The sequence below is a fragment of the Harpia harpyja genome, chromosome 8 (assembly GCF_026419915.1).
Source record: "Harpia harpyja isolate bHarHar1 chromosome 8, bHarHar1 primary haplotype, whole genome shotgun sequence".
Taxonomy (NCBI): Eukaryota; Metazoa; Chordata; class Aves; order Accipitriformes; family Accipitridae; genus Harpia; species Harpia harpyja.
This window is the reverse complement of record NC_068947.1, coordinates 8,250,080-8,272,390: the sequence shown is the minus strand read 5'-3', so window position 1 is coordinate 8,272,390 and position 22,311 is coordinate 8,250,080. Positions and strand designations below refer to the sequence as shown.

The window sequence follows — 22,311 nt, the reverse complement described above, 5'->3', positions numbered from 1 at the left end:
ACTTGACTTGTGAGCAGAACTGACCAGTATACATAAAAAACAGGCCCTCCAAATACTATTTTTTTGCATTTGCTTCTTCAGCAAACCTGCCTTTAGGGACACTCTGTTACTTCTGAGTATAAACAAGAAAAATCCAGGAGTAAAACTGCCTTTTTTCTGCTACCCTTGTAGCTGAAGAGTAATTACTGCTGCATTTCCTAGGAAACAGCAGCCTAATTATAGTAAGTACACTTTTAAAGGAAGGCTGTTTCTAACCCTAGGAAGTTTGAGGCTGATGTGGAACACTAGAGAAACTCAAAAGAAAATCTGTCCAACCATATACAGCTGTTTTCAGATTTATCAGTTTCCAAAAGAAAAGGCTTTACCCTATCTTTCTAGGTCCGCTGAAGACTGATTTATGCCCATTTGTGGAGGAGACTGATACATCTGGCCTTTTCTCTTCATTCTCTTGGGGTTGATCTTTAAAAGTTCTTCCTTCATCCTTGCTGGAAACTGTCTCTTCAGTGGAGGGGAAAAGAAAAAAAAAAAAAGTGAACGTTTGCACAAAAAAGGCAGGACATGTCAAACAACCTACAAAAATAGATTTTCCATTTTTCAATATTAAATAAAACCATATCATAAAATATCATGAAAAAAACTTGGGGGTTCTTTAACTTTTCCTTTTAATAAAAGAAAATAAAACTTGAAGTAGCTTGAAATGTTTCTCATTATCAGCTCTTGTCTTTAACTACGCTTCTGAATTTATCACTAACAACATTTAATAACCAAAGGATCTGAAATATAATTTTGCAGTGTACAGTATTTTCTCTGTTAAATGAAAGAATGTTATCCTAATTAAAATGTGTGTTCAACTAGGAGCAAGGTGTGGGAACAATGGCTTAAATATATGTTTTAATATATCTATCAAATAACAAAGTAACAAATCACAAAATACCCGATTTGACAGGCTGCATAATATCAAAACCCAAAGAACGTTAGATACTTGCCAGTTTGACAGCTTCTGAAGCACAGTGGTACCGGCAAGATCAGCATTTTGCCAAGCAGTATACTTGCACCAGGCATTTTTACAATGGCAGTAAACCAGTCCTGCTCCCTACAAACTGCTCATACCCATCACACTCCTACTGAAAGCAATAAATGCTGCATCTGAAAACAGACTACCCAAGTAACAGCTTCTGTGTGCAGAGTGAAGTAGTTCAGTGAAGACAGAAGCATCAGCATTCAGGGAAAACTCCTGTTTCTTAAACCAGTGGTCCTGTGGTACCATGCAAGGTAACGCAGCAGCTCACAGACGTGGTACACTTGCTGCGCTTGGTCAGGACAGCCAGACTGTTTACCTAAAAGCGCAGGTGCAATTTATTGGAGATACCTGGGCAAACGGAAAGTCAAGTGAGAACTGAGAAGTACATCCAGTAGTCTGGATGTAGCCCATACAGCACAGGAGTTAACATTTACCTTTCTTTTTTAGAGTTGAAAAAGAAAAATGGAGTACTTTTTACACACCACCATCACAAGTAAGAAAGCCAAAGCGAAAAAAAAGGCTGGGTTTAGATCTCTGCATACAGCCAATTTTCCTGGCAGGAGCTGAGAATGAACTTCTAGAGTCTCTGCTGCTGGCTTTGCAGCTGAATGATACTGTCACCCGTTTGGACAGTGCGATTTTAAGCAGCTCTCTATCTCCACAGAGAAACTTCTTCATTCATCCATACCTAACCTTTCCTACATATCAATCATTCATACACCAGTGCACAGTAATACCCAAATATGAATTAAGATTAAAATACTGATTATACTTACAACTTCAACAGTGAAGAATAAAATACAAGTCAAACGCTCTGGAAACAAGGTTTGAATGTATTAAGCACAAGCAAATCTCTCTCTTGTGGTCCCTACCTGGGAATTTGCGTAGAATAGACTGTCTGACAACATCAGTTCCAAGATTTGATTGTTTGAAGCGCTTTGCTCTCTCTTCAAAAAACCATTCTCCTGTCGCTATTCGTAGCTGTCTGCATGGGGAAAACAAAAAAAGCCAGAGACATGCACATTAACAAACTTGGCCATCCAAAGCTATTGCTTAAACCCTTAGGTCATCATTCCACCGTCAATGCTCACAAACCCTGGACACCATTTGCACAGTTCAAAATAAAGAGTAAAAACATTGATTGCAAAGCTTGGGATATTAGGACATGTAGCAGAAAAATAATATCATCTTGCTTTGGGAACGAAAAGTAATTTTCATCCAGTACATGGAAATTTACTTGGCAAAAAAGTGTTTCAGCCACCTTTACCAGATTTCTGCAGAAAACATGTAACATACTATCTCCCTAGTCCTTTGGATAGTGAACTACTCAACCTCACAGTTTTCAGTATCTCCAAAATGACAAGAGATGTAGAAACAAAAACAGTGGATGGAAGGAGAAAAATCCCTATCAAAGCTCCTGCCAGCCAAGTCAGCAGTTCATGGACCCAATCTGATTATATACAGATTGCTGCAAGCTTATATATATTTTTCATCTCTAAGTTTCATATGCTGCCACTATATGTAGTTTCTTCACATGACAGTGCTGTTATGAATTAGCTATGTGTTGGAGGATCAGAGCAATGAACTTTTGTCTTTGCTACTGTTGTGGATAATGCTGCTTTTTCTGGTTGCAAATTGTCTTACCTATGCTAGCAACAAAGAAATCCTGTACTGGCATTGCTGTTTTCCATGGGTATATTTTTATGCTGATTGTTAGCCTTTTCCTGAATTAGTTTAATTATGGTAAAACATCACCATTTCTACTGCCCCACTACATACAGTTGATGGCAAAAAGCTACTAAACATGAATACTCAAATAAAAAGCAAATAAAGAAACTAAAAAAAACCCCAAACACATTAAAAACTGATTTAGTTCCAGACACACATTCCTGATTACTGCTCGGTAAGAAAACTTATTTTCAAACCTATACCAGAAAAGAAATCATCTAGTCTCTTGGGCATGAAAATTACTACAGATTGATTTAGAGCACTGATCAATATCTTCGCTATTAAATTACATTTGAGTCATGCCTGAATGGAGGAGAGTCTTACTTGAGAAAATACTAAAAATTACAGAATAGGATCCTGCCATTGCTAAAAAGACCCTAACTTCATCAGTTCTTCCTAACCTATTAATGAATCATGCACCTTTGCATGAGTCATTAAAAAAAATTTAAAAAATTCAAAATCCAAAACATGTGCCCACAAGCATAGAAATAGAAGATTGTTGCCTTATCTTGCTGTTGCAGACTCCTAGTGACAAACCCCCCTATAATTCGTCATCACAATCGGTCAGTTATTATGCAAGGCATTAAAAAAAAAAAAAAAAAAATCTCTGTTTCCACCAGGAATTTTTAAATTACTTTTGTTCGACACAAACACTGGAAAGGACTCATTGCATTAGAAACTATGCACGGTCTGGCTAGTACGAAAAACAGTTTTTCTCTGAGTGTGTATTTCACAATTCATTTACAGCATGCACTTCTCTCTGCAGTTATTTTTATACCAAGATTTACAGCAAGTTTAATGCTCTATATCAAACTATAAACCTTTCAGACCTTTGACTACACCATCTTATTCCACTGCAATGTAAACAACATATCACACTGCAGTATGAACTACGTGGTTCTTTCATTTTTTTTTTTTTTCCCCTCACTTACTCCCATGTTGGACCATAAAACTCCACAAGCGCCCTTATCCCCTTGGACAGAAATTTTATTCATCCCTAATATCTTACCAGCAATGCTTAACTTGATCAAGGTCAGACAGGGCACTCCCTGCCCTCTTATGTGGACAAGCATCTTCACCCTTCTCCAAGCTCGGGACAATCTGAAGGAGAAGGTGTGACCTACGGCCAGGGTTTCAGCAGCTTGGGAGGCTGCCCAGCACAAAGCTTTTACAAGCAAAAACTTGTAATTATTTCCACCCCCAACCCTGAATTGTGCCACCTGCCTGGGCTGCTGTGGTTCCTGGAGGAGCAGCCCTCTGCCACGGGGTCCCTGGAGAGCCATCTCCTATGTTTTCTGGCCAGATGTGAACAGTGATGAGGGAAAGAAAACCTCTTGGGTGCCTCCTGCATCACAGGCACCCAGGGGACCTCAGCCTGGCCAAAACAGTGGCTGAGACCAGCGTGTCTGCCTGTTTTACCATACGTTAGTCTTATAATCTGATGTGGAGATTCAACCCTGCAATAGCAGGACCAAGCGCTCAAGGAAGGTCATGGGGACTGGGGAGATGGAAGGGGCTGGAGCCAACGGAAGGATGGTTGGGGTGGCTGTGGGAGGAGGCCGGGAAGGAAGAGGATGGAGGGCTGCTGGGCTGTGCAAGGAAGGATCAGCAGCGGTGGTGGTGGTGGAGCGAGGAGGTCCTCCCCCAGAATCCATCCCCGGGAGAGGGCCTTCCTCTCCTCCTCCACTCTGCTGTGGTATGGGTCACCCGCAACCTTAGAGCTCACCATCAGTCTCCCTCTCTCTCTCTCTCCACTCCATCCCACACCATCTGAACAACTTCTTCTACTCTTCCCTCTGGGACCAATGCAGCCTGCAAGACGGGAAGGGCTGGCACCAGGCTGGGAGTGAGGAAGGAGTACTGTGGAGAAGAACTTTCTCTTCCTCTTACCATCGCCTTGTAACAGTAACCACTGACCCCATACTCATCTTCCTCGCAGCCGCGTAAAGCTGTGCAGGGAAGAGGTAGGTTAGTCTCTTTGGGCAACAACAGTTGATCCCTGTATCTTCTGGCAAAGGATAAATAAGCAATCTACTCCTCTTACTAATCTCTCTCTGCAGGCTGTAACCTGCCACCATTAAATAGCCGCTAATTACGTAGCTGGTGCCCTCTTGCTTAGCCAAGGAGGTTTGGGGTGATCGCTGCATGCTCTGGCAAACACAGACCGGACCCCCAAGGAAAGCAGAGGGTGCGAACAACCCCTTTTGCAACCTGAGTGGGCAAGGGAGTGTGACAGCCGCTACACCGATGGAGCTGAACCGTGTGCTGGTTCAGCTAACGACAGTAAACTGAATTGCCCATCTTCTTTATTGGGCTGATCTTATTAAGAAGTAATAAGAGCCACATTCTAAATTGAGGTGCCAACTCGTTGGCACTACTTTGAGGAGGCCCACACCCATTCTGCTCTGACTTCACCAAGAGAACCAGGCCTGAGGTAAAACACAGACAACTCCCTCAACTGAGGCACGAAACAGCAAATAAAGGCGAGTATTGCCTCGTTTTAGTCCAGTGCTTCACCTCGCTAGCCAATCCTGTTATCCACACCAGAAGGGAAAAAACAACAGCCATCAATAGCCAGCCATTGCGAGCGTCACATGAAACAAGTCTAGAGGCCTCAACCTTCATTTCAGACCTTCATCCTTATTATCATCAATGTAACTGTCAATCCTGGGATCCTGACTTCAGCTGGCAGTCCTCTTTTGTGAAAATGTCCTTACCCAACAGATGACCTCTACAAAAATATCACATTCTAATGAAATAGGGGGAAAAAACCCAAGCTTTGCAGCTTTGAATTTCTAGTGCACTAATACTGGATGTATTTTTCACGTATACTGAACAATTCACAGAAAGATTGATGTTCGTGTTATCTTAATCATTCATACATGTCAGGAGTACCTATTAAAACAATTTTTGTTCTACACATAAATAGAAATGGATTCAGATTAAATGATTGCCTAAGTCTCTGACTTGAAGTTTGAATTTCATAATTACATTTGACATTCTGAATCAAAAACTGAAGAGCGAGACCTAAACAGTCTTATAATAATTTTATTTTCATGCATTTATAATTATGACAAAGGGAGACTGTCTTTCCTACTGAGATAGTGCATCTTTCTTCTATTTCTCATACAGGACTTAAAATGAATTCTTCCCACCTAAATGATTGTTTCATTGGGAAAAGAAACAAGGGCGTTTACTCAACAGTACATCAAATCAGTGCTTTCAGGTTTGGTTTTTGTTGTTTTTAAAATGGGTCCAAGGTCTGTACTGACTGTAAATCATGGCATATGCATGCATATCCTTTACTTTCCTTTCTCAGCTAGCACATAGCATACAAAGTAAAGAAAAACATGTATGTGTTCTACCAAAACAGTGTTTAGACTGGCTTTCCAAGGTGTGCAACAGGTGCTGAAGTCAGTAGCTTTAGAAAGAAGGAAAACAGTGTTATAAATAGTAATAGCAGCAATTTTTGCATGATTGCCCTGTCCTATACTCAAAATGACTAGGAAAATTTTAAAGAAAAATCACGTTCAAGTAGCTAGGTTTAGTACCAAATACTTTAGGTATCTGCTAAAGTCCTTATACGTTAATTACTGATCCACCTACTCACATCATCATGTGAGAGGGAGTACATTACGGTTCCATGCTGCTTCTCCCTCTATGATCTCCTACTAAACGGCTTAACTTCACTAATGCACTGCTCAGTTTAAAAATGGAACATAACCTGTGGCCTATCGCTGCCAAAAACTCAGCTTATTTTCCACTCTCATTTTTGCAAGACACTTCATGGTTAAATGCCAATTATAAAAATTCCATTTAAGATGGAAAGTCCCCGTTGTTACTTGTAATCATTTCTTTGGGGAAAATACCCACATTGGTAAAACAGTTTCACTATCCATTTGATCATCCAGCCTAACCCACATCCACAGTAGAGGAGAGAGATTTAGTCTAGCTTCCTTTCCCTCTCCTGTTCCTCAAGTTATTTTACTTCCTCCCTGGGAGTAAAATTTGGAAAAAAAAATGGCAAGACCAAAGGCTGCATAAAATGCAGCCTATACATGAACATACCAAAACATACACACTCATCTTTGTATGTATTCAATTCCACAGAGCATTTTCTATAACATAAATTAATTCCAGAGTAATTTTTAATGTGCTGTGAGGCTATTAAATAGAAATTTTTGACCCTATTAAAAGAAGGCAAACTTGCTTAGAAGTTACTAAAATAAAAAGAAATTGTAAGAAATCTGAAAAGCATTTGCATACCAGAACATTTGAAATGCCTCTATTTTTGTGCTCCTAATGGGAATAAATGTTACCAAGATACTGATGAATTTTCATGACACTTCAAGACAACATAATTATTTCAAAGATGAAGAAAAATTTTCCATTACTGCTTTGTTCTGCTGTAATAACTTGGGCCACCTAGGCATTTTATCTTGCTGAAGAAGTCAATCAAAATAAAGGCATTGTTTGCAGATATCTAGACACATTCGTAATGAGAAATACAGACAGCATCAAGATGCAAAATCAGCTTGTCAGCAGACTGCTCAAAGAACTTGATTTCCCTCAACCTATTGATCATTTTAGATGCCAAATTTAAAACACAAACTGATCACGTTTTAAGAAGATGCAGGGAAAAAAGTGACCTTAATGGAAAGTTTCACTTTTAGTACCTATGCTTGAAAGCTCCTGATGGCCTCAGTTCCTTGTATGCAGGGAGTGGAGCAGAAAGCTTCCTCTTTCGACAAGTGCATCGCTACATACAGGCTCGCTTTACCTCATTAAATACTACAACAATGTGACCTTCAAGCACACAATCACATAAATAAGGACTGTCTTGTTCTCTGCCCTCAGTAACTGGCAGAATTAAGAATTTGGCAGACGACTTAGCTCTAACCCTTCTTGACCTTTAAAGCTTTAACTTGCAACTTTATATTCTAGTTGGTAATAACTCCCACAAACAGTAATTTTCTCTTTATGGACATTCAAGGGGAATATCCTGTTTCAGTAACTGTAAATTATAAGACAATTTATCTATAAACCTCAGTTTGTTATACTTAAAAATACTGATGAACATCCCTTACTATTCACATTTAAATGTATTTCCTCAAATTCACTAAATATTTTTTTGAAAGTGTTTTAGAATGTAATTAATGTGTTGTGGTGAGCTTTTCCATCACCATAAGCTGTTTTTCAGGCAAGTCTGACTCTGGAGAAATGGCAGATGAAATGCTTTAATGATTACATTGGAAGGGAGAAATCGGATTCACTTGTTGCCAGATGAAGATGTTCTGGTTGACAGATGAACAGATAGATTGTATTATTAAACACAATGGTATCTCACCCCTACAGCTACCACCATGCTACTTTGTTCAGAAAATAATACTGTGTTTTACCATATCTTTAAAAAATGAGAATCTTGAAATAACCTGATCCTCAAGTCAAAGTCAGCATACTTTCAGTTTGCCGCCATCTTTTTTTTTTATTTTTTTTGGTGGCTGGACATAAACCCACCATAAATGTTAAAGCAATGATAACATTAGATCCCAGACTATGTAACAGAATGTCCTTTTGCTGTACTACAGGTATCCTAAACTCCCGTGCTATGAGCGGATAGGCAGGACTCCAGATGCTCAGAAGGAAGGAAAGGTCAAAATGTATTAAACGAAGCAACAGGCAGAAGCTGGCTGATATTATCTACATTTTCTTTTATTGCCATAAGATGTTCTTTGTTTCAGCAACCATTTTGGATTATCTGTGTAATTCAAGGGATTTCTGCCACAATTTCTGTAGTACTTGTCAACATCTCTTTAAATGAACACACTCAACACCCAGTATCAGACCTTCTTCACTGACACCAGATGTAATGCAGTAGGCTTTCCAACAGTTCTGAAAAACTTGCTTCTGAACATATTCCTGCTGGTATAACTGATGACCACATAACAGGACTTTTACAGGTTACTACTATCACCATCACCTTAAGTGGCACTTAATAGGCATTCTTGAAGACAATTTTGGCAGAACAGCCAAGAACTAGTATAGCACCAAAACTGGAAAGAGTTCATGAAGACCACAAATCCTTCTCCCTGCCTTTTAAGGGTCTCACAGTATGTACGCCAACATCCATATTCATTATAACAACAGTATAACCTGGCTCTTCTAATGGAACAGCACAGCAGGTGCTAGAGTCTATACAGATATCAACATTAACCCAGTCTCATTCATCAAGTTTGCTAGAAGAAAAGGACGGGGCAAAAGTTTCCTAACACTTTTTGCAAAGCCACTAGCGTGGTGAAACAATCCAATCTGACAGATACAAACACTGTATGCAGATCAATGCTGCAGAGCTAAAAGATTTTTCCCCTCCTCCTGCCTTTTGTTTTCTACTCATACAGCATAAATGTCTCTTAACACTGGATTCCTATTTTATTTTCCTTGCCTTCTGCCTCTTAAGCTTGCCAAAGGCCCTTTTCACATTAACTTGATCAGCTCCTCCTTTAAATGTAATTCAAAAAGCCTAAAAATCCTGATTTTCCCTACGTTTCTCACTTAAGTGAGAAAGAGGAAAGCAGAACTGAAGGAATTTAAACCAGAACTATGCACAATGATTTAACTGAAATACCTATCTCACTTTCATCTCTACACTGCCCACACAGAAGATAATCTTTCTGTGTACTCCAGCAGTGTAAAAGGCATTTTACACATCATTAACTGTCACTATAGTCTTGCAAAAACACTGCATATAACCAAAAAGAAAGGACAGAGAGAGATTTCACTTTAATAAAGATATCCAACACTGACAAAACTTTAGCACTTGCAAAGTTTAGCACTTTGCAAGCAAATTACACCATGGTTTGTAATAATTTAAAGGCAGGCTTCAACCAGAATTAGTTTTCAAGATGATTGCTAAGACCACTACATGGCATACAGAATTGCAGGACAATCACAAGAAGCAGAGGTGGCACATGTTTTGAGAAGTTACCTCATCCATCTTTCAGCCCCAAAACAGGACCGTCTTTACTGATGTCATCATTCCTGACAGAGGTTTATTCAACCTGTTTTTAAATCGAGATTCTGCAACCTCTCCAAGTTATATCAATATTCATAAGACCTAACCTAAATCCTTTCACTGCAGTTTAAGTATCACATTACTTTTCTTATCTAAAGTGAGTACGTAGAACAGCCTCTATGCCTGCTCAATGCAGCTGCCTTTTGTAGATTTACAACTCAGTTATTTTTAGTTTTCTCTTGCCTAGGCCAAACACTTCTGACTCCTTCCATTACTCTGGACATACTGTGTGCTATGCTTGTGATCATTATTTTCTGCTGAAATTTCTCCAGTTGGCCAACATGAAGTGCGCTACACAAAAATGGGCAGGTACACCACATAAAACAGGATTGCATCATGTATTTTACAGGCCATAATTCTGCTTGTACATCCCTGTGTGATGCTGGACTTTTCTACGGTAGAAAATACTGTTGATTCATGTTCAGCTTTTCATTTAGTACAATACCCAGATCCTTTCCTAAGAAACAGCTGCATAGGCTGTTTTTGTCCTCATTCTCTGTTTCTGCAGCTGTTTTTGCCCAATTGTAGTACTTCCACATGTCCATAGGGAGCCACCACTTGCTTTTTCTTCAAGCCACTTCTCTAAATTGTAAGCATCACTTTGAATCCTAATCCTGTCCTTCGGCATGCCTGCAGCACCTCTCAGTTTGATGTCACCTGCAGGTGTAACTGGCAAACTCATCTGCTGCATCGTCAAAGCCCTTAACTAAAATACTTAACACTAAAAAGCCAGGAAATATTCTGCTCTATACCACTGCTGTTTTGGTTTTGTTTTTGTTTGGGTTTTTTCTGACAGTGAAATGTCCATAACTACTCTGGGAATGGAGCTTTATAATTTTCCAGGCAGGTCTGCAATCACACTGACAGAATTTATTCCAGAGCATAGCTCCCCTGGTTGATTAGCTTATTAGAATGGCATGAGAGAAAGTATCAAAAGGTTCACTTAAGTCAAGTTATAAGACATCAACAGATCCTCCTCTATTCACAAGGTCTGCCACCCTATCAAAGGAGGCAATTAAATTGGTTTTGACGTTATTTGTTCTTGAGCCAGCTCTTACTCATTGTCCTGTCATCTTCTCTCAGCTTTCAAACAGCACGGCAATCATTTGTTTCAGTATTTTTAGAGAAATTAAAGGTAATTTGACAGGGACAACAAATCCCTTGTTCTTCCTGTCTTCATTTTTAAAGAGTAGTATTGTGTTTGCCATTCTCCACTCTGTCATCTCAACTGCACCCCATCATTTCTGAAAGGCACAGCACTGAGATCGTCTCACGAACTGGCTGAAGCAAACCGCAAGGAGCTCAGCCAGGCCCCTACCAATTTAAAATCATTTCACAAAATCAAGCCCTTGAACATGTTTCATCTTAAGAGGCAAGACATTTTCCTCTGTGCGCCCCATGGGCTGCAGAGAAGGTTAAGGCATCTAGCTAAAAACAGATGTTAACCTTCTAAAGCTAAAGTTAGAAGACACAAACCCTAAACTCCATGTCCTGCTGTACTAATTTTTCACTAACTGTTTAGGTAGCCAAAGTCTGATATAACTAGCAATTTAGGTTCACACTCTGATACAATTTACAAAAAGCCTTATCTTCCTGATCTCATTAGTTTGATGGTCTGTAAAAAAAAACAACAACAAAAAAAAATCCCTCTGAAACTGCTCTGACTCTTTCCCCCTTTAACATGATTATTTTATCATGTCTTTTTTGTATACCATCCAGTTCTTAAATCAGGATACATAACTGAGTTTTGTTGCCTGATACATTTCCCCTTTCCTTCATGGTTATCTGAGTCAAGCTACAAAATCGCATATTACCATACCAATGGAGTGAATTATTCTTCCAAGTATACACCAAGTAAATGTCTTTGAACATATAACATCTTTTTGTTTACTCACTCGATATCCTGTGTTAGAATACAGGTTTTCTGCTTTTCAGCACTGTGATCTGCTACCCTCCTCCTCCATTCCCCATGCTCAATATTCCAACTGTGAGAAACGTGATAGCCCCTTTTGTTTTACCTCCCACCATAGCACAATTTACTTTAGAATGCTCACTAATAGAGCCATTATAAATACAGTCCTCTCTTCATGCAGAGATGTTCGGTTACTGTAAACACAAAAAAAAGCAAGGATAGAAACACGGATTGAAGTGCTTGGACTCACAATTTTTATATCTCTTTCCTTACAAATCCACCTACCACGTCAGTCGGAACATACAGACGTCACTTATCCTTAATTCTGTTTTGTTAATTTTGAATTACTTGATTCTTACATTTACGTCTTCATAATGTGAATAGACTGTCACTGGTTTGTAATGGATTTTCTGTCATTTTCAGAGTACTTCCCACCAACAGCTTAGTATCTGTAATGCTCGCAGCTTTCGTTAGAAAGCAAGCTAGTTGAAACTGGCAAAAAAGATACTGCAAAACAGTGCGGCAAATAAAACCACCAGATAAGCCTCTCCCCTTGTGTGCTTGCTATGCATATGCTTTTGTGCTAAGGGGATGTAAAACAGTAACACCAGCACAAAATTACTTATACAGTGGTAATCTCTAAATGTATTTATGAAAGCTGCACAACTTACGCAATCTTGGCACACACTGAGCACTTCCACTGCCCGTCAGTTCCCACGACACGACACTTATTGCAAACTCGAAGTTTGCAGGTCTGGCACAGGTCTCCTCTGTCAAAGATTAAGCCCAGGCTTTTCTGACAGCGAACACAGACCCTGCTGTTGTCCTGTTGACAATGACGGTTGCCACCTTTCCTTCTCACTTCCAGAAGCTCATTTTTCAATTTCCTAAAAGCAAGAAAATAAAATCTTTTCATTTGGAGATACAACTTAATGATCTGTGAGAACTTTTTAACAGATTAAGATTTAGCACTGAAAACTACAAGACACAAGTAAGTTCAATACAAATGCTTTTTTATATATGCTGTATTTTTTGGCACACATATGACAAAGAAGAATAAATCTATCCTCCACCTCTCAGACATGCAGTCAAGTGGAAAATCTTGTGGTAGATGAGTATAAGTAACTGCAGACAGCTGAGCAGTTCTGAACAATTTGTAAACCATCTTTGCTTGTCCCTCTTCAATAATTCAAGTCATGCTGAGCCCAGGTTGATAGCAGCTCAAAACTGGGACTATCCTGTGCATCCACAGAAGGAAAAGAAGAAAATGTCTCCTGGAATTAGTGTGCATTTAATTCTATGCCAGTGTAGAGTTAGCTAGGAATGCATACGCAATTCTGCACTGGCTATTCAAAGTCTTAAAAAAAACCCAAACCAAACCATCTAAATAGATAGTGGTATTAAGCTGTGATGCCACAACTTAAAAAAAAAGGGAGAATGTCCCTTTAAATAATGTGACTTGCAGATTGCCAGTTCTGCCGCTGACTCTGCAGGATAAAACTATCTGCATTTAAGACCTAATTTTGAAGGCTGCAATTTCAATGGTGCATGAGTTGGGTCCTTAACAAGAAAATAACCATAAGTGAGATGTAACTACTATATTTCCAACAGCAAAAAAAAAAAAGGGGGGGGGGGGGAATTTGAAGAGTCAGGAAGGATGACAGCAGAGGAAGTTTACTATGTCTATCTTCCCAAACCAGGGACTCAAGCAGGACCCCATCATACCCCAAAACTCTCACTAATACCTCCTTGTACCTTGATGCCTGACCTCAACTCCAGAGCTTTCCTTCTTGTGCCACAGCATCTAGCTCTTATCCCTCCCACCTCAACCCACAGAACCATCTAGGTTGGAAGGAAATATTGGAGGTCACCTAGTCTAAACTCACAGCCAAAGCAGGACCAGCCAGACTAGTTGATAAAGGCTTTGTCCAACTGAATCTTGAGTAACAGAGTAACTCCAAGAGTCTACAATGTCTCTGAGCACCCATTCCAGAATCCGACTAACCTTATGTTTGTTTGTTTCTTTGTTTAAAGAAAAAAAAAAAAAAAAAAGCCTTCTTAATATCAGGATCTACCACATTCCAACTTGTTCCCCCTGCCTCTTCTAAGTCCCGCTCCACCTCTCTAATCATCTTGATGGCCCTCGACTGAACATGCTCCAGTATGTCAATGCCCCTCCCGTCCTGGGGAGCCCCAAACTGAAAACCGTATTCTAGATGTCATCTCACAATTGCTGAATAGGGGGAATAATCCCTGGCCTCAGCTGCTAATGTAGTCCCATATGGGGTCAAAATTGTTATGTCCTCTCAACACTTCTCAGCTGAAGCTCCACTCACTCAACCCCCAGGCTTCTCTTACCCTCTCATCCATCTCAACCTTTTCAATAAACAACCTACAGGTCCCCTGCTCTCTCCAGGCTCTTTCCTGACTTTCCCCAGCCCAAATCCCTCCTATCTTAAGCTCCTCCATCCTTTCAAACCCTACCTGCACTCCACTCTACCCCAGAATACCTCTCCCCCAGGGTCCCAGTTCAGCAGCTGCTAAGTTCTTTCAGTTTTACATGCCCGGGTGCTGCTGTGTCCCCATTCCCTCACCCTTCCCTATGCTCTCCTTCATGCACTGCTGTCAGCCAAGAGCCTCCAGAGTCCCTCTATCACGAAGCACTCCAGGTCACTGAAATCACAATCTCTGCATACACATAGATGCTTTAAGGGGGATTTAAAAAACCTAGCTACTGGTTTCACCTAAAGATCAGTAAAAAGGTATCGGGAAGAAAAACACTGTGGGAAGATAAAACCAATAAAAGATTACAGGTTGCAGCCCAGTGAAGGAGGCCAGGAACATTGCTTAGGCCACCAGGGACTAAGCTCTGACAGAATTAGGTTATTTGTGGATACATTGCCTTGCTAAAAGGTTGGCTAGCATTTTGCTTCCCACTGGGATCCCATGAACAACAGCTGCTCTGCAGCCACCTGGCCTGCGGATGCTCAAGCTCTGACAGCTTTTGAAAAAGGGCATGTCCAATCCCTCCAGGCAGTGACTACAAATCCTGTCAAGCGTTTTCCTCTGCTGGCCTCTATCCAAAAGTGATTTCTTCATTCTGCTTTGGACCCTTCTTCTCCCACATTCAAGCCAAACAGCCCTTCTCTCATGCCATAACCTTCAAAAGCATGTCCAGGCTTCACATGCTTTCTCGGTACTTTGCTACTTGTTCTTGCAGTTTATCGATTGCATCTTACATCTACCTACCTCCTGCAGAGATACACTTAGTTACAAGTCCATGTCCATTTTCTTCTTCGGTCAATCAGCCAGTTCCAAATGCAGACTGATGACCTGCACTAACAGCAACTGCCAGCTGCCTTGCAATATTGCCATCGTGCACAGGGAAGATGATCACCACTTTTGCCATCCCCTCCTTGGATCTACCTCCTAAACAAGCCTGCCTTCAAACAAAGCAAAAGTCAACTTATCTGCTTCTTCTGGACTGAAAACTAAAGGCAAACACTGCGTTCACCCTGCCGCTACTAGAACGCCCTCGACCACACCGTTTTAAAAGAGATACCACATCTATCCACTTGAATAACAAATACACCTTCCAGTGCTTGTGAAGACATCTGATTGCCACAGAGGTTATGGTCACTTACATTTCACTAAACATCAAAAAACATTCACAAAATGCTTGATCATTTACTGTCTCCCCTCTCAGCAGCGTGAATTGGTCAGAGACAAAGTACTGTGCTACATGGCCCTTTTATTTTAGTACAGCCACTTGTAGTACCAACTCATCTCACAGAAATCTGCTGAGATTGGATCGTGCTTTCACACATTGAGAGGTATTGCAGCACTTTCCAAGTTCACCCCCAAAGCCTTCCCTGTCACAGCTGAGTGTCCTTCTTCACCAGGAGTTCTTAATCTGGCCAATACTTGGTGCTTCTGTCCCTCATCTTTTTGTCTTTCTGGAGTTTGCCGAAATCATCCACCTGCCTCTGCGCTGGGCCCATCCAATAAACAGCGCTCAGAGCTGCGGTGGGGAACACTGCTGTCACGAGACTTTCAAGCATGGAAAATGCGGACCCAAGAAAAAGAAGAGGAAGGGCAGATCCAGTTTGTACCTGCCACCTGGATCACCACCTTCAGCTGCACCCACCAATTTCTGTTCTATCCTTCCCATGTGAGCTGACAGCAGACAAGGACACACCGTCCAGCCGGAGCCCTGGGACTGCTCCTTGCGTCCATGAGGCCTCTTCGGCATCTTGGCCACTCCACTCTTACTACTCACTTCTCATAGGTCAGCTCAAACTGTTGGTCTAACTTACTGGTACAGAGGTGACAGCAGTGGTTAACGTCTAAGTACAACAAGCAACCACTAACAGATTCAGCTTTACTCAGCTTCCCCACACAAAACTCTCTCTGCATCTGTACTGGGTTTACACGGCAAGGTTTTGGCAGTTGGTCCTGGTCAGGGAGGGAGCGAGAGCACAGCTTGGTAGCCAGCCAAGATCAACCCACCACAGCCTCCTTTCCCCCCTTCCTGTCTGCTGCTTTGTTCTGAGTCTCCTTCAGCAGCAAAACCAGCTTACTAGTACTGGGGAGACAACTTAGTCTTTGGAGAAGAAGAGAGCAAATCAGCCTTAAACACTCTGCGCACAAAACGTTCTCTCATTGTTCACCCGCCTCTTAACAGAGTTTCATCCGGTCACCAATCCACAATAATGGCAACTTAGGCATTTGAAAATCTTGGAATTTTTGAATCCTTTCAAAATCCTCTCCCCTCAGAGTCATATGATTGATTCAACACTAAAACGATACTCAAAATTTAAAAATCGTATTCGGTTCCTTGGTATGGCCAAGCTTCTCTTTGCAACCACAAGGGACAGGCTTTCCTCTTCCCTCCACTCATTCACAATGAACCCTAAGAGAACTCAGATGCTGTGGTCCAAGAAAAACACAACAAAGTCTGAGGGCTTCTGACACTATGATAGGAGCCGGTAACACAGAGACATTCTTATTTCAGCTGGAGCACAGAAATTGTCTTCAGCTAGCTGGACCAGATTCCTATGAACGCAGAGTATTGGTTATCCAGTCAGAAGGGAGCAATTGCAAGCTGAAGAGTTCAAGATAAGAAACTGAATGCTATAGGTCCTTCTAGATTCCCTGAAACACAAGAAAGGAGAGGGTAACTCAGAAGATTAATATTATTAATCCTCAAATCTCAGAAGGGTTAAAATACTAAGCACTACCAAAGGCTCATTTTTTGTACCAGATTTATTTCCAGTGGCTCATTTTTACTTAAAATCAACACAATGACCCGTTGCATTTCAGGAACTCCACAGGCAGTATGATGACTTTTTTTTTTGTAATTATCGGTGTGTCCTATAGACTGCATCCAGGTGTTACACAATATTGAAAAGGGATAACAAGTGCAGCATGTAGCTGGACTGACTTACCAGTACTCTTTATCCCCCAAGACAGGAACCAGCTGTATTATAAACACCCTATTTCCTTTTGCCATCCTAACATTTGAGCTCTCCTTAATTTTCAAGGAATCTAATTAACCATGCAGTTAGATATTTTAATCCCAAATATTAAACAAGAATTAATCCTTATCAATCCTCTTCTAGTAATATGAAAAAGAAAATAAACTCAGCAGAACCCAATTTAATAAGCTGCTGAAGAAAAAGAATCCTATCATACACTGAAGTTTCTAAACCATCTATTACAACAGCTGTTTGACAGAGGATAGGTACTAAAAAGAAATTTGTTACTGCCAAGGATAGCAGAACATTTAGCCATTCCTCTAACTGTGAATTTATATTAAGATCCCTCTACTGTCTGAGAAAATGTGAAGTACATTGGAGAAGAGTTCTGTTGTAACTAGTATTCCAGGTAACACTGAATGACATAATCTAAACCTTCCCAAATAGGGCCTAAAAGACCCATATAAAATATCAAAGCAGGAAACAAACAAACAAAACTTAGCCAACACCGAATTTGAGAAACGACTCAGATCTTAGATTAAGTCCATCTAACAAGTAAATGTGAAAACTGGATGCCTTGAAAAGATGAGGAAAAAAATGCAGGCAGCAAGGACCGCAATTCTACAAAACCCAAACCAAGGAGCAGCAAGCAGTTGTAGCTCTTGGCACATTTGCCCACCACCTGCCAGAGGCACAAAAGAGGCCCCAAAAGAGTCTGACTCCTCCCTACTGATGCTAAAACTCACGAGGCAGTCAAAGGCGCTCATTCCCTCATAAATGCAGCCTCCAGAGATGGAATATTCCCAAACCTTTACAACCCTGTAAAGAGGAAGAAGCAATGAGAAGCCTTAACAGATCCATTTCTTCTTAATAGTATGTTTTACCCTACAGAACATTTATTCCCCAAATGCAGAAAAGTAGAATAGCTATACTGCTGCAAGAGGCAAGACACTCACTGCTCAAGCCATTCACTTAAATGAATGCCATAATTTCCTCTAATTCTGTAAGCACGATCCACTTGCTTTGAGCCAGGTAACTTTTTTTTTTTTAAATACCAAACTGATTTTTTTTTTTTTTTCTTCATTTCAGTACAATTTTGGAAAACTTTTTGTTTTGAAAATCTTTTCTACCTCATCTCCTCTCCCTTTTTTGAAAAACCATGGTCAAATGTAATGGCATACATGATTCCTCAGTTTGGTTTTCAAAGTTCTCCTGCATCTTCCTTCTCCCCATTTCAAACACCTTTTTCATCTTAAGATGTAGAGCATCAGAATCCATGTATTCCTAATTTTATTTTGCCATTCTACGTTTCCAGAGTTCAGAGAGTCATAAAAAAATTGCAGTTAAAAAAAAAAAAAACACAAAACCAAACCTGTCCTCAACCAACTATAATTAAAGACTTCAGAAGGAAAAAAGTTTAAATATATGAAATTGCTCCAGTCTTGCACCTGTTCTTAACAAAGTTCTGTTTCCTGCACAGATGAGTTGACACATCCTCCTTCTGAAGCTCTACAGTTGTTAACTTAGATACTAGAGAATTTTTCTGTGCAGGAACTGGTATCAACATACTTCTGGAGGCTGAGACAGAAAGGGAATTTTCTCCCCAGACTGATTCCCAGTACCTCCTCCAAATTCAACCAGATTCTCTCCACTATCTGACACAGTATGTGGAAAGTAACAGTAAATATTGTTGATAATTCACAAAAGGATGGGCTATTACCAATTTCCATTGAGATCTCCTTGCATTGTAAAATCTAGCCATTTGAGTACCTGAAGTATTTTTTAGGTTCATATTTTATAAGCACAGATTTCCACATTTTGCTTATGTAACAGATCTGTATGATAAAAACTGTCTTAAAAACATCCACGTATGGAGGTATATTTGTGACAATGAAAGGAAACAGGGAAAGGCAAAGAATAAATTTGTAAAGGAAAAGAGAACTGGCATAATGAATGGCAGAATAGAGCCCAGTGAACAGAAGGAAACAAGGCATGGGAACTGACATGATATTGGATACTATAATAATGACAAACTTCCACAGATGAACCTTCTTCTGAGTAACTCCCTCATCCTCTCAACTAAAAACTGTTAATAAGATTTAAAAAAAAAAAAAAAAAAAAAAAAAAGCAAATTGCTTGTTGGTTTCTTACTAGTCTTTGATAAAATAAACTGTACCCAGAGTATGAGAATTAATGACCATCAGAAATTCTTTCACCAATGGAGGATGTTCATTCTCAAACACTGGAGAGCAAAACAGGTATCTTTACCCTTAGAGTACTGGCAATAGTAACTACTTTTGATGGAAAAGTCTCTGGTTCAAAGAACAACAATGTGTTAAATTCACTTGAAAAATGAGATAGCTGTCAGACAAGCAACCTCCTAACTTCCCATACACGTATGGATGAACAATATGCTTTAACATAAGGACTCCTTCCTTCAAATATTTATAGGCAGTTTTGCAAAAACACAGACCATATACCATACTATATACTATCTTGCAATCCTTTTGTGCTTATAAATAAGTCCAAATGTATACTCAGCAGATAAGTCAATTCCCGTTACTCAAAATTTTTTTTCTGAAGTACTTGCCTGTAGTTACCACATGGTGGTATCCATGCTAACAGTCTCTCCTATATTGTAATGAAGTTAATACCCTGAATTGCTTCTGTGGATCTCTTCGGACTGATAAGGAGATGCCATTTTAATTAACTGAAAAGACAGGAATGCCAACTTGCCTTGTCAATACAGATCTGGGGCTGGTGCAATTCTTACGCAACTTCTGGCAACCTAAATGCTGAGGGAATGATTCAAGTACTAACCCGATAAAGCCTTATCCTTGGAAGAAATTGGCATGTTCCTTCTTTGTTTTCTCACTTCAGCAATTATTACACTGGCATCTCCTCTTCTAAAAGCGTGGTATTCACAGCTTTGCTTCATAAAGAATGAAAAGAACCATTGTATTTTAAATGCTGCCTAAGAAAACAGTCAAGGTAAGAAAGGAAGGAACATTAGCGGTAAGTGTGTCATGCGTGTTTGCTCTGCGGTAGCATAAGAATATTGAGGTGAAGAGCTAGCTCCAAATGCAAAACGCTACGACCATCAGACCCAGTTCCCTGTGTAACACCACATCTGCGGAGGATGCAGTGGGGCTGCTGTTGGAACAGAAACAAACCAACAATAGTTAGATGAAACACACCTGATACATGCTACGCCCCTCCTTTCAGCAAATACATTCTTTCGATTTAGTATTGATTTCATTACTTGTGACACTACACATTAAATATGACATGGGTTTTCATAAAAAGGGTCTTAAAAGAACAAAACTATTTAAAAATTGTAAAAGGATGGAGAAATAAGGAAAAAGATACATGTTTCAGTCCAAAACATTCAGTTCAGAATGTCTTGACTGACATTATCTGGATGCAAGTTTCTCCCAGCAACTCACATGTTAAAAAAACCCCTACTTTTTCACCCTCAGTATGGTCAAGTTCACTATTTTTAGGTATTTTAGCTCTATGTAATTTAATGATTTCACCCAAATAATCTTAGCATTTGAAAACAATCATGATGATCATTCGGCTGACATCAAAAGCATCATAGAGCAGTGTTTAGAACGCTGTAGGTTATTTGCACAAGTAATCTAACAGCTTTAAATCAATATTCTAAGAAAATTTCCAGTCACACAAGACGCACACTTAAAGTTAAGAAGATAAACCCTAATATTTATTAAGCAGGTTGCTTATTTGTATTATCAAAACTAGACCACAGAAAGAGCATTTCCTGCCTTCTGTGTTTCTCTCACATGTAGGTGAAATACTTGTACATCAAATGAAAATACAAGAACAGCCACCTGCACTCCAGAACACCAGTGTGAACAGTGATAGTGGAAAATAACTCTTTAACAATTTTGTTATTAAGACATCCTCTTACACTTACTATTGCTTTCATGTTGAATAGAAAGACCCTTTCAAGTTACAATGGCTTTTGAAGACTAATAGGGACAGAAAAAAACAATTATCAAGATAGATTCAGAAAGAGTGGAACAGACTAATAAAAATTCTTCGGTACAATGTACAAGCAACCATCTCACCAGAATGAAAAATGCCTTGAAAATAAATACAAAGGAACTTGTTCTTCTGCAAAGTGCTTCAATAAAATACATGACAGATTGCACCAAATGGAATTCCAAAGACAACAAATGTTCCTCTCAAGTATACTTATAAGCCATAATTAAAGATATCCTTGCCAAGCTTTTTGGAAAGAAAAATTACGAAGTCTCCTAGGAAGCAGTTACCCACTCAGTTCTTCATAGTTTGTATACCTTGGAAGTCTTTTATAGACTACTTTCCACCATCCTCAGGCACAGTATGGTCTAGTGACAATTCTCCAAATATACTCTGATCCGAAATCAATTGGTTCACATACAGGTGCTAGAACTATGCATAAGCATCACGTTCCACCATTAGTTATCCTAATTAGCATTTTATTTCAGATTAACTTCATTTTCAGCCTTTTCTTAGGGTGCTCTTTCCATCTGTACCAACACACAGGTAAGCCAATACCACCTGCTGCTTTACTCAACCACATTCTCCAGAGGTGCCTTGGGTTCTCAAACTCAGTAGGTTTGGCAGAGTGACTTCTATTAGTGCCAAAAAAAGCAGAAAATTAGGAGGTTTATGACATCGTATTAAAAAAACCAACAAAAAAATCCAAACCAAAGAAACAAAAAAAACCCCACAAAACCTCAGGAGTTTCAACTTTCCACTTGAGATTGGGAAATAACAGCAGTAGAAAAGAAAGCTTTCTAGGGGTTTGGGAAGCTGATCTGATACACTGCTGCACTTCATACTCACACCTTTGATCGAGGACTACTGGCAGGTCACACATTTCCAAGGCCACCACCTTAGAAAACTGAAATACTTACTTTGAAATGCCTATCCTATTACAAAATAGAGCACAATGCCTGGAACAAACAGTGCTCCATCTGTTTTCTTGCGTTCTGTTTTCTTCTTCATCTGACAAATCATGAAGGAGATGAAAATATTAATTTGCCCACACCACCATAAAGAAACACCTTTCCTTCCAGTCTTGCAGCTGAAG

General features: G+C 39.8%; 1 protein-coding gene across 5 annotated transcripts in view; it reads right to left on the bottom strand.

Annotated features, from left to right (window-relative positions):
- The window catches only part of SYTL5 (synaptotagmin like 5), a 91,103-nt gene that overhangs the window by 34,825 nt on the left and 33,967 nt on the right, over positions 1-22,311 (bottom strand). For all 5 annotated transcript variants that reach the window (XM_052794859.1, XM_052794857.1, XM_052794860.1 and 2 more), the window contains 3 exons: positions 12,405-12,620; positions 1,894-2,006; positions 366-498 (listed from right to left, as the gene is read on the bottom strand). In XM_052794859.1, the coding sequence (XP_052650819.1) occupies positions 366-498; positions 1,894-2,006; positions 12,405-12,620 (462 nt within the window). The remainder of the gene's footprint in view (positions 1-365; positions 499-1,893; positions 2,007-12,404; positions 12,621-22,311) is intronic.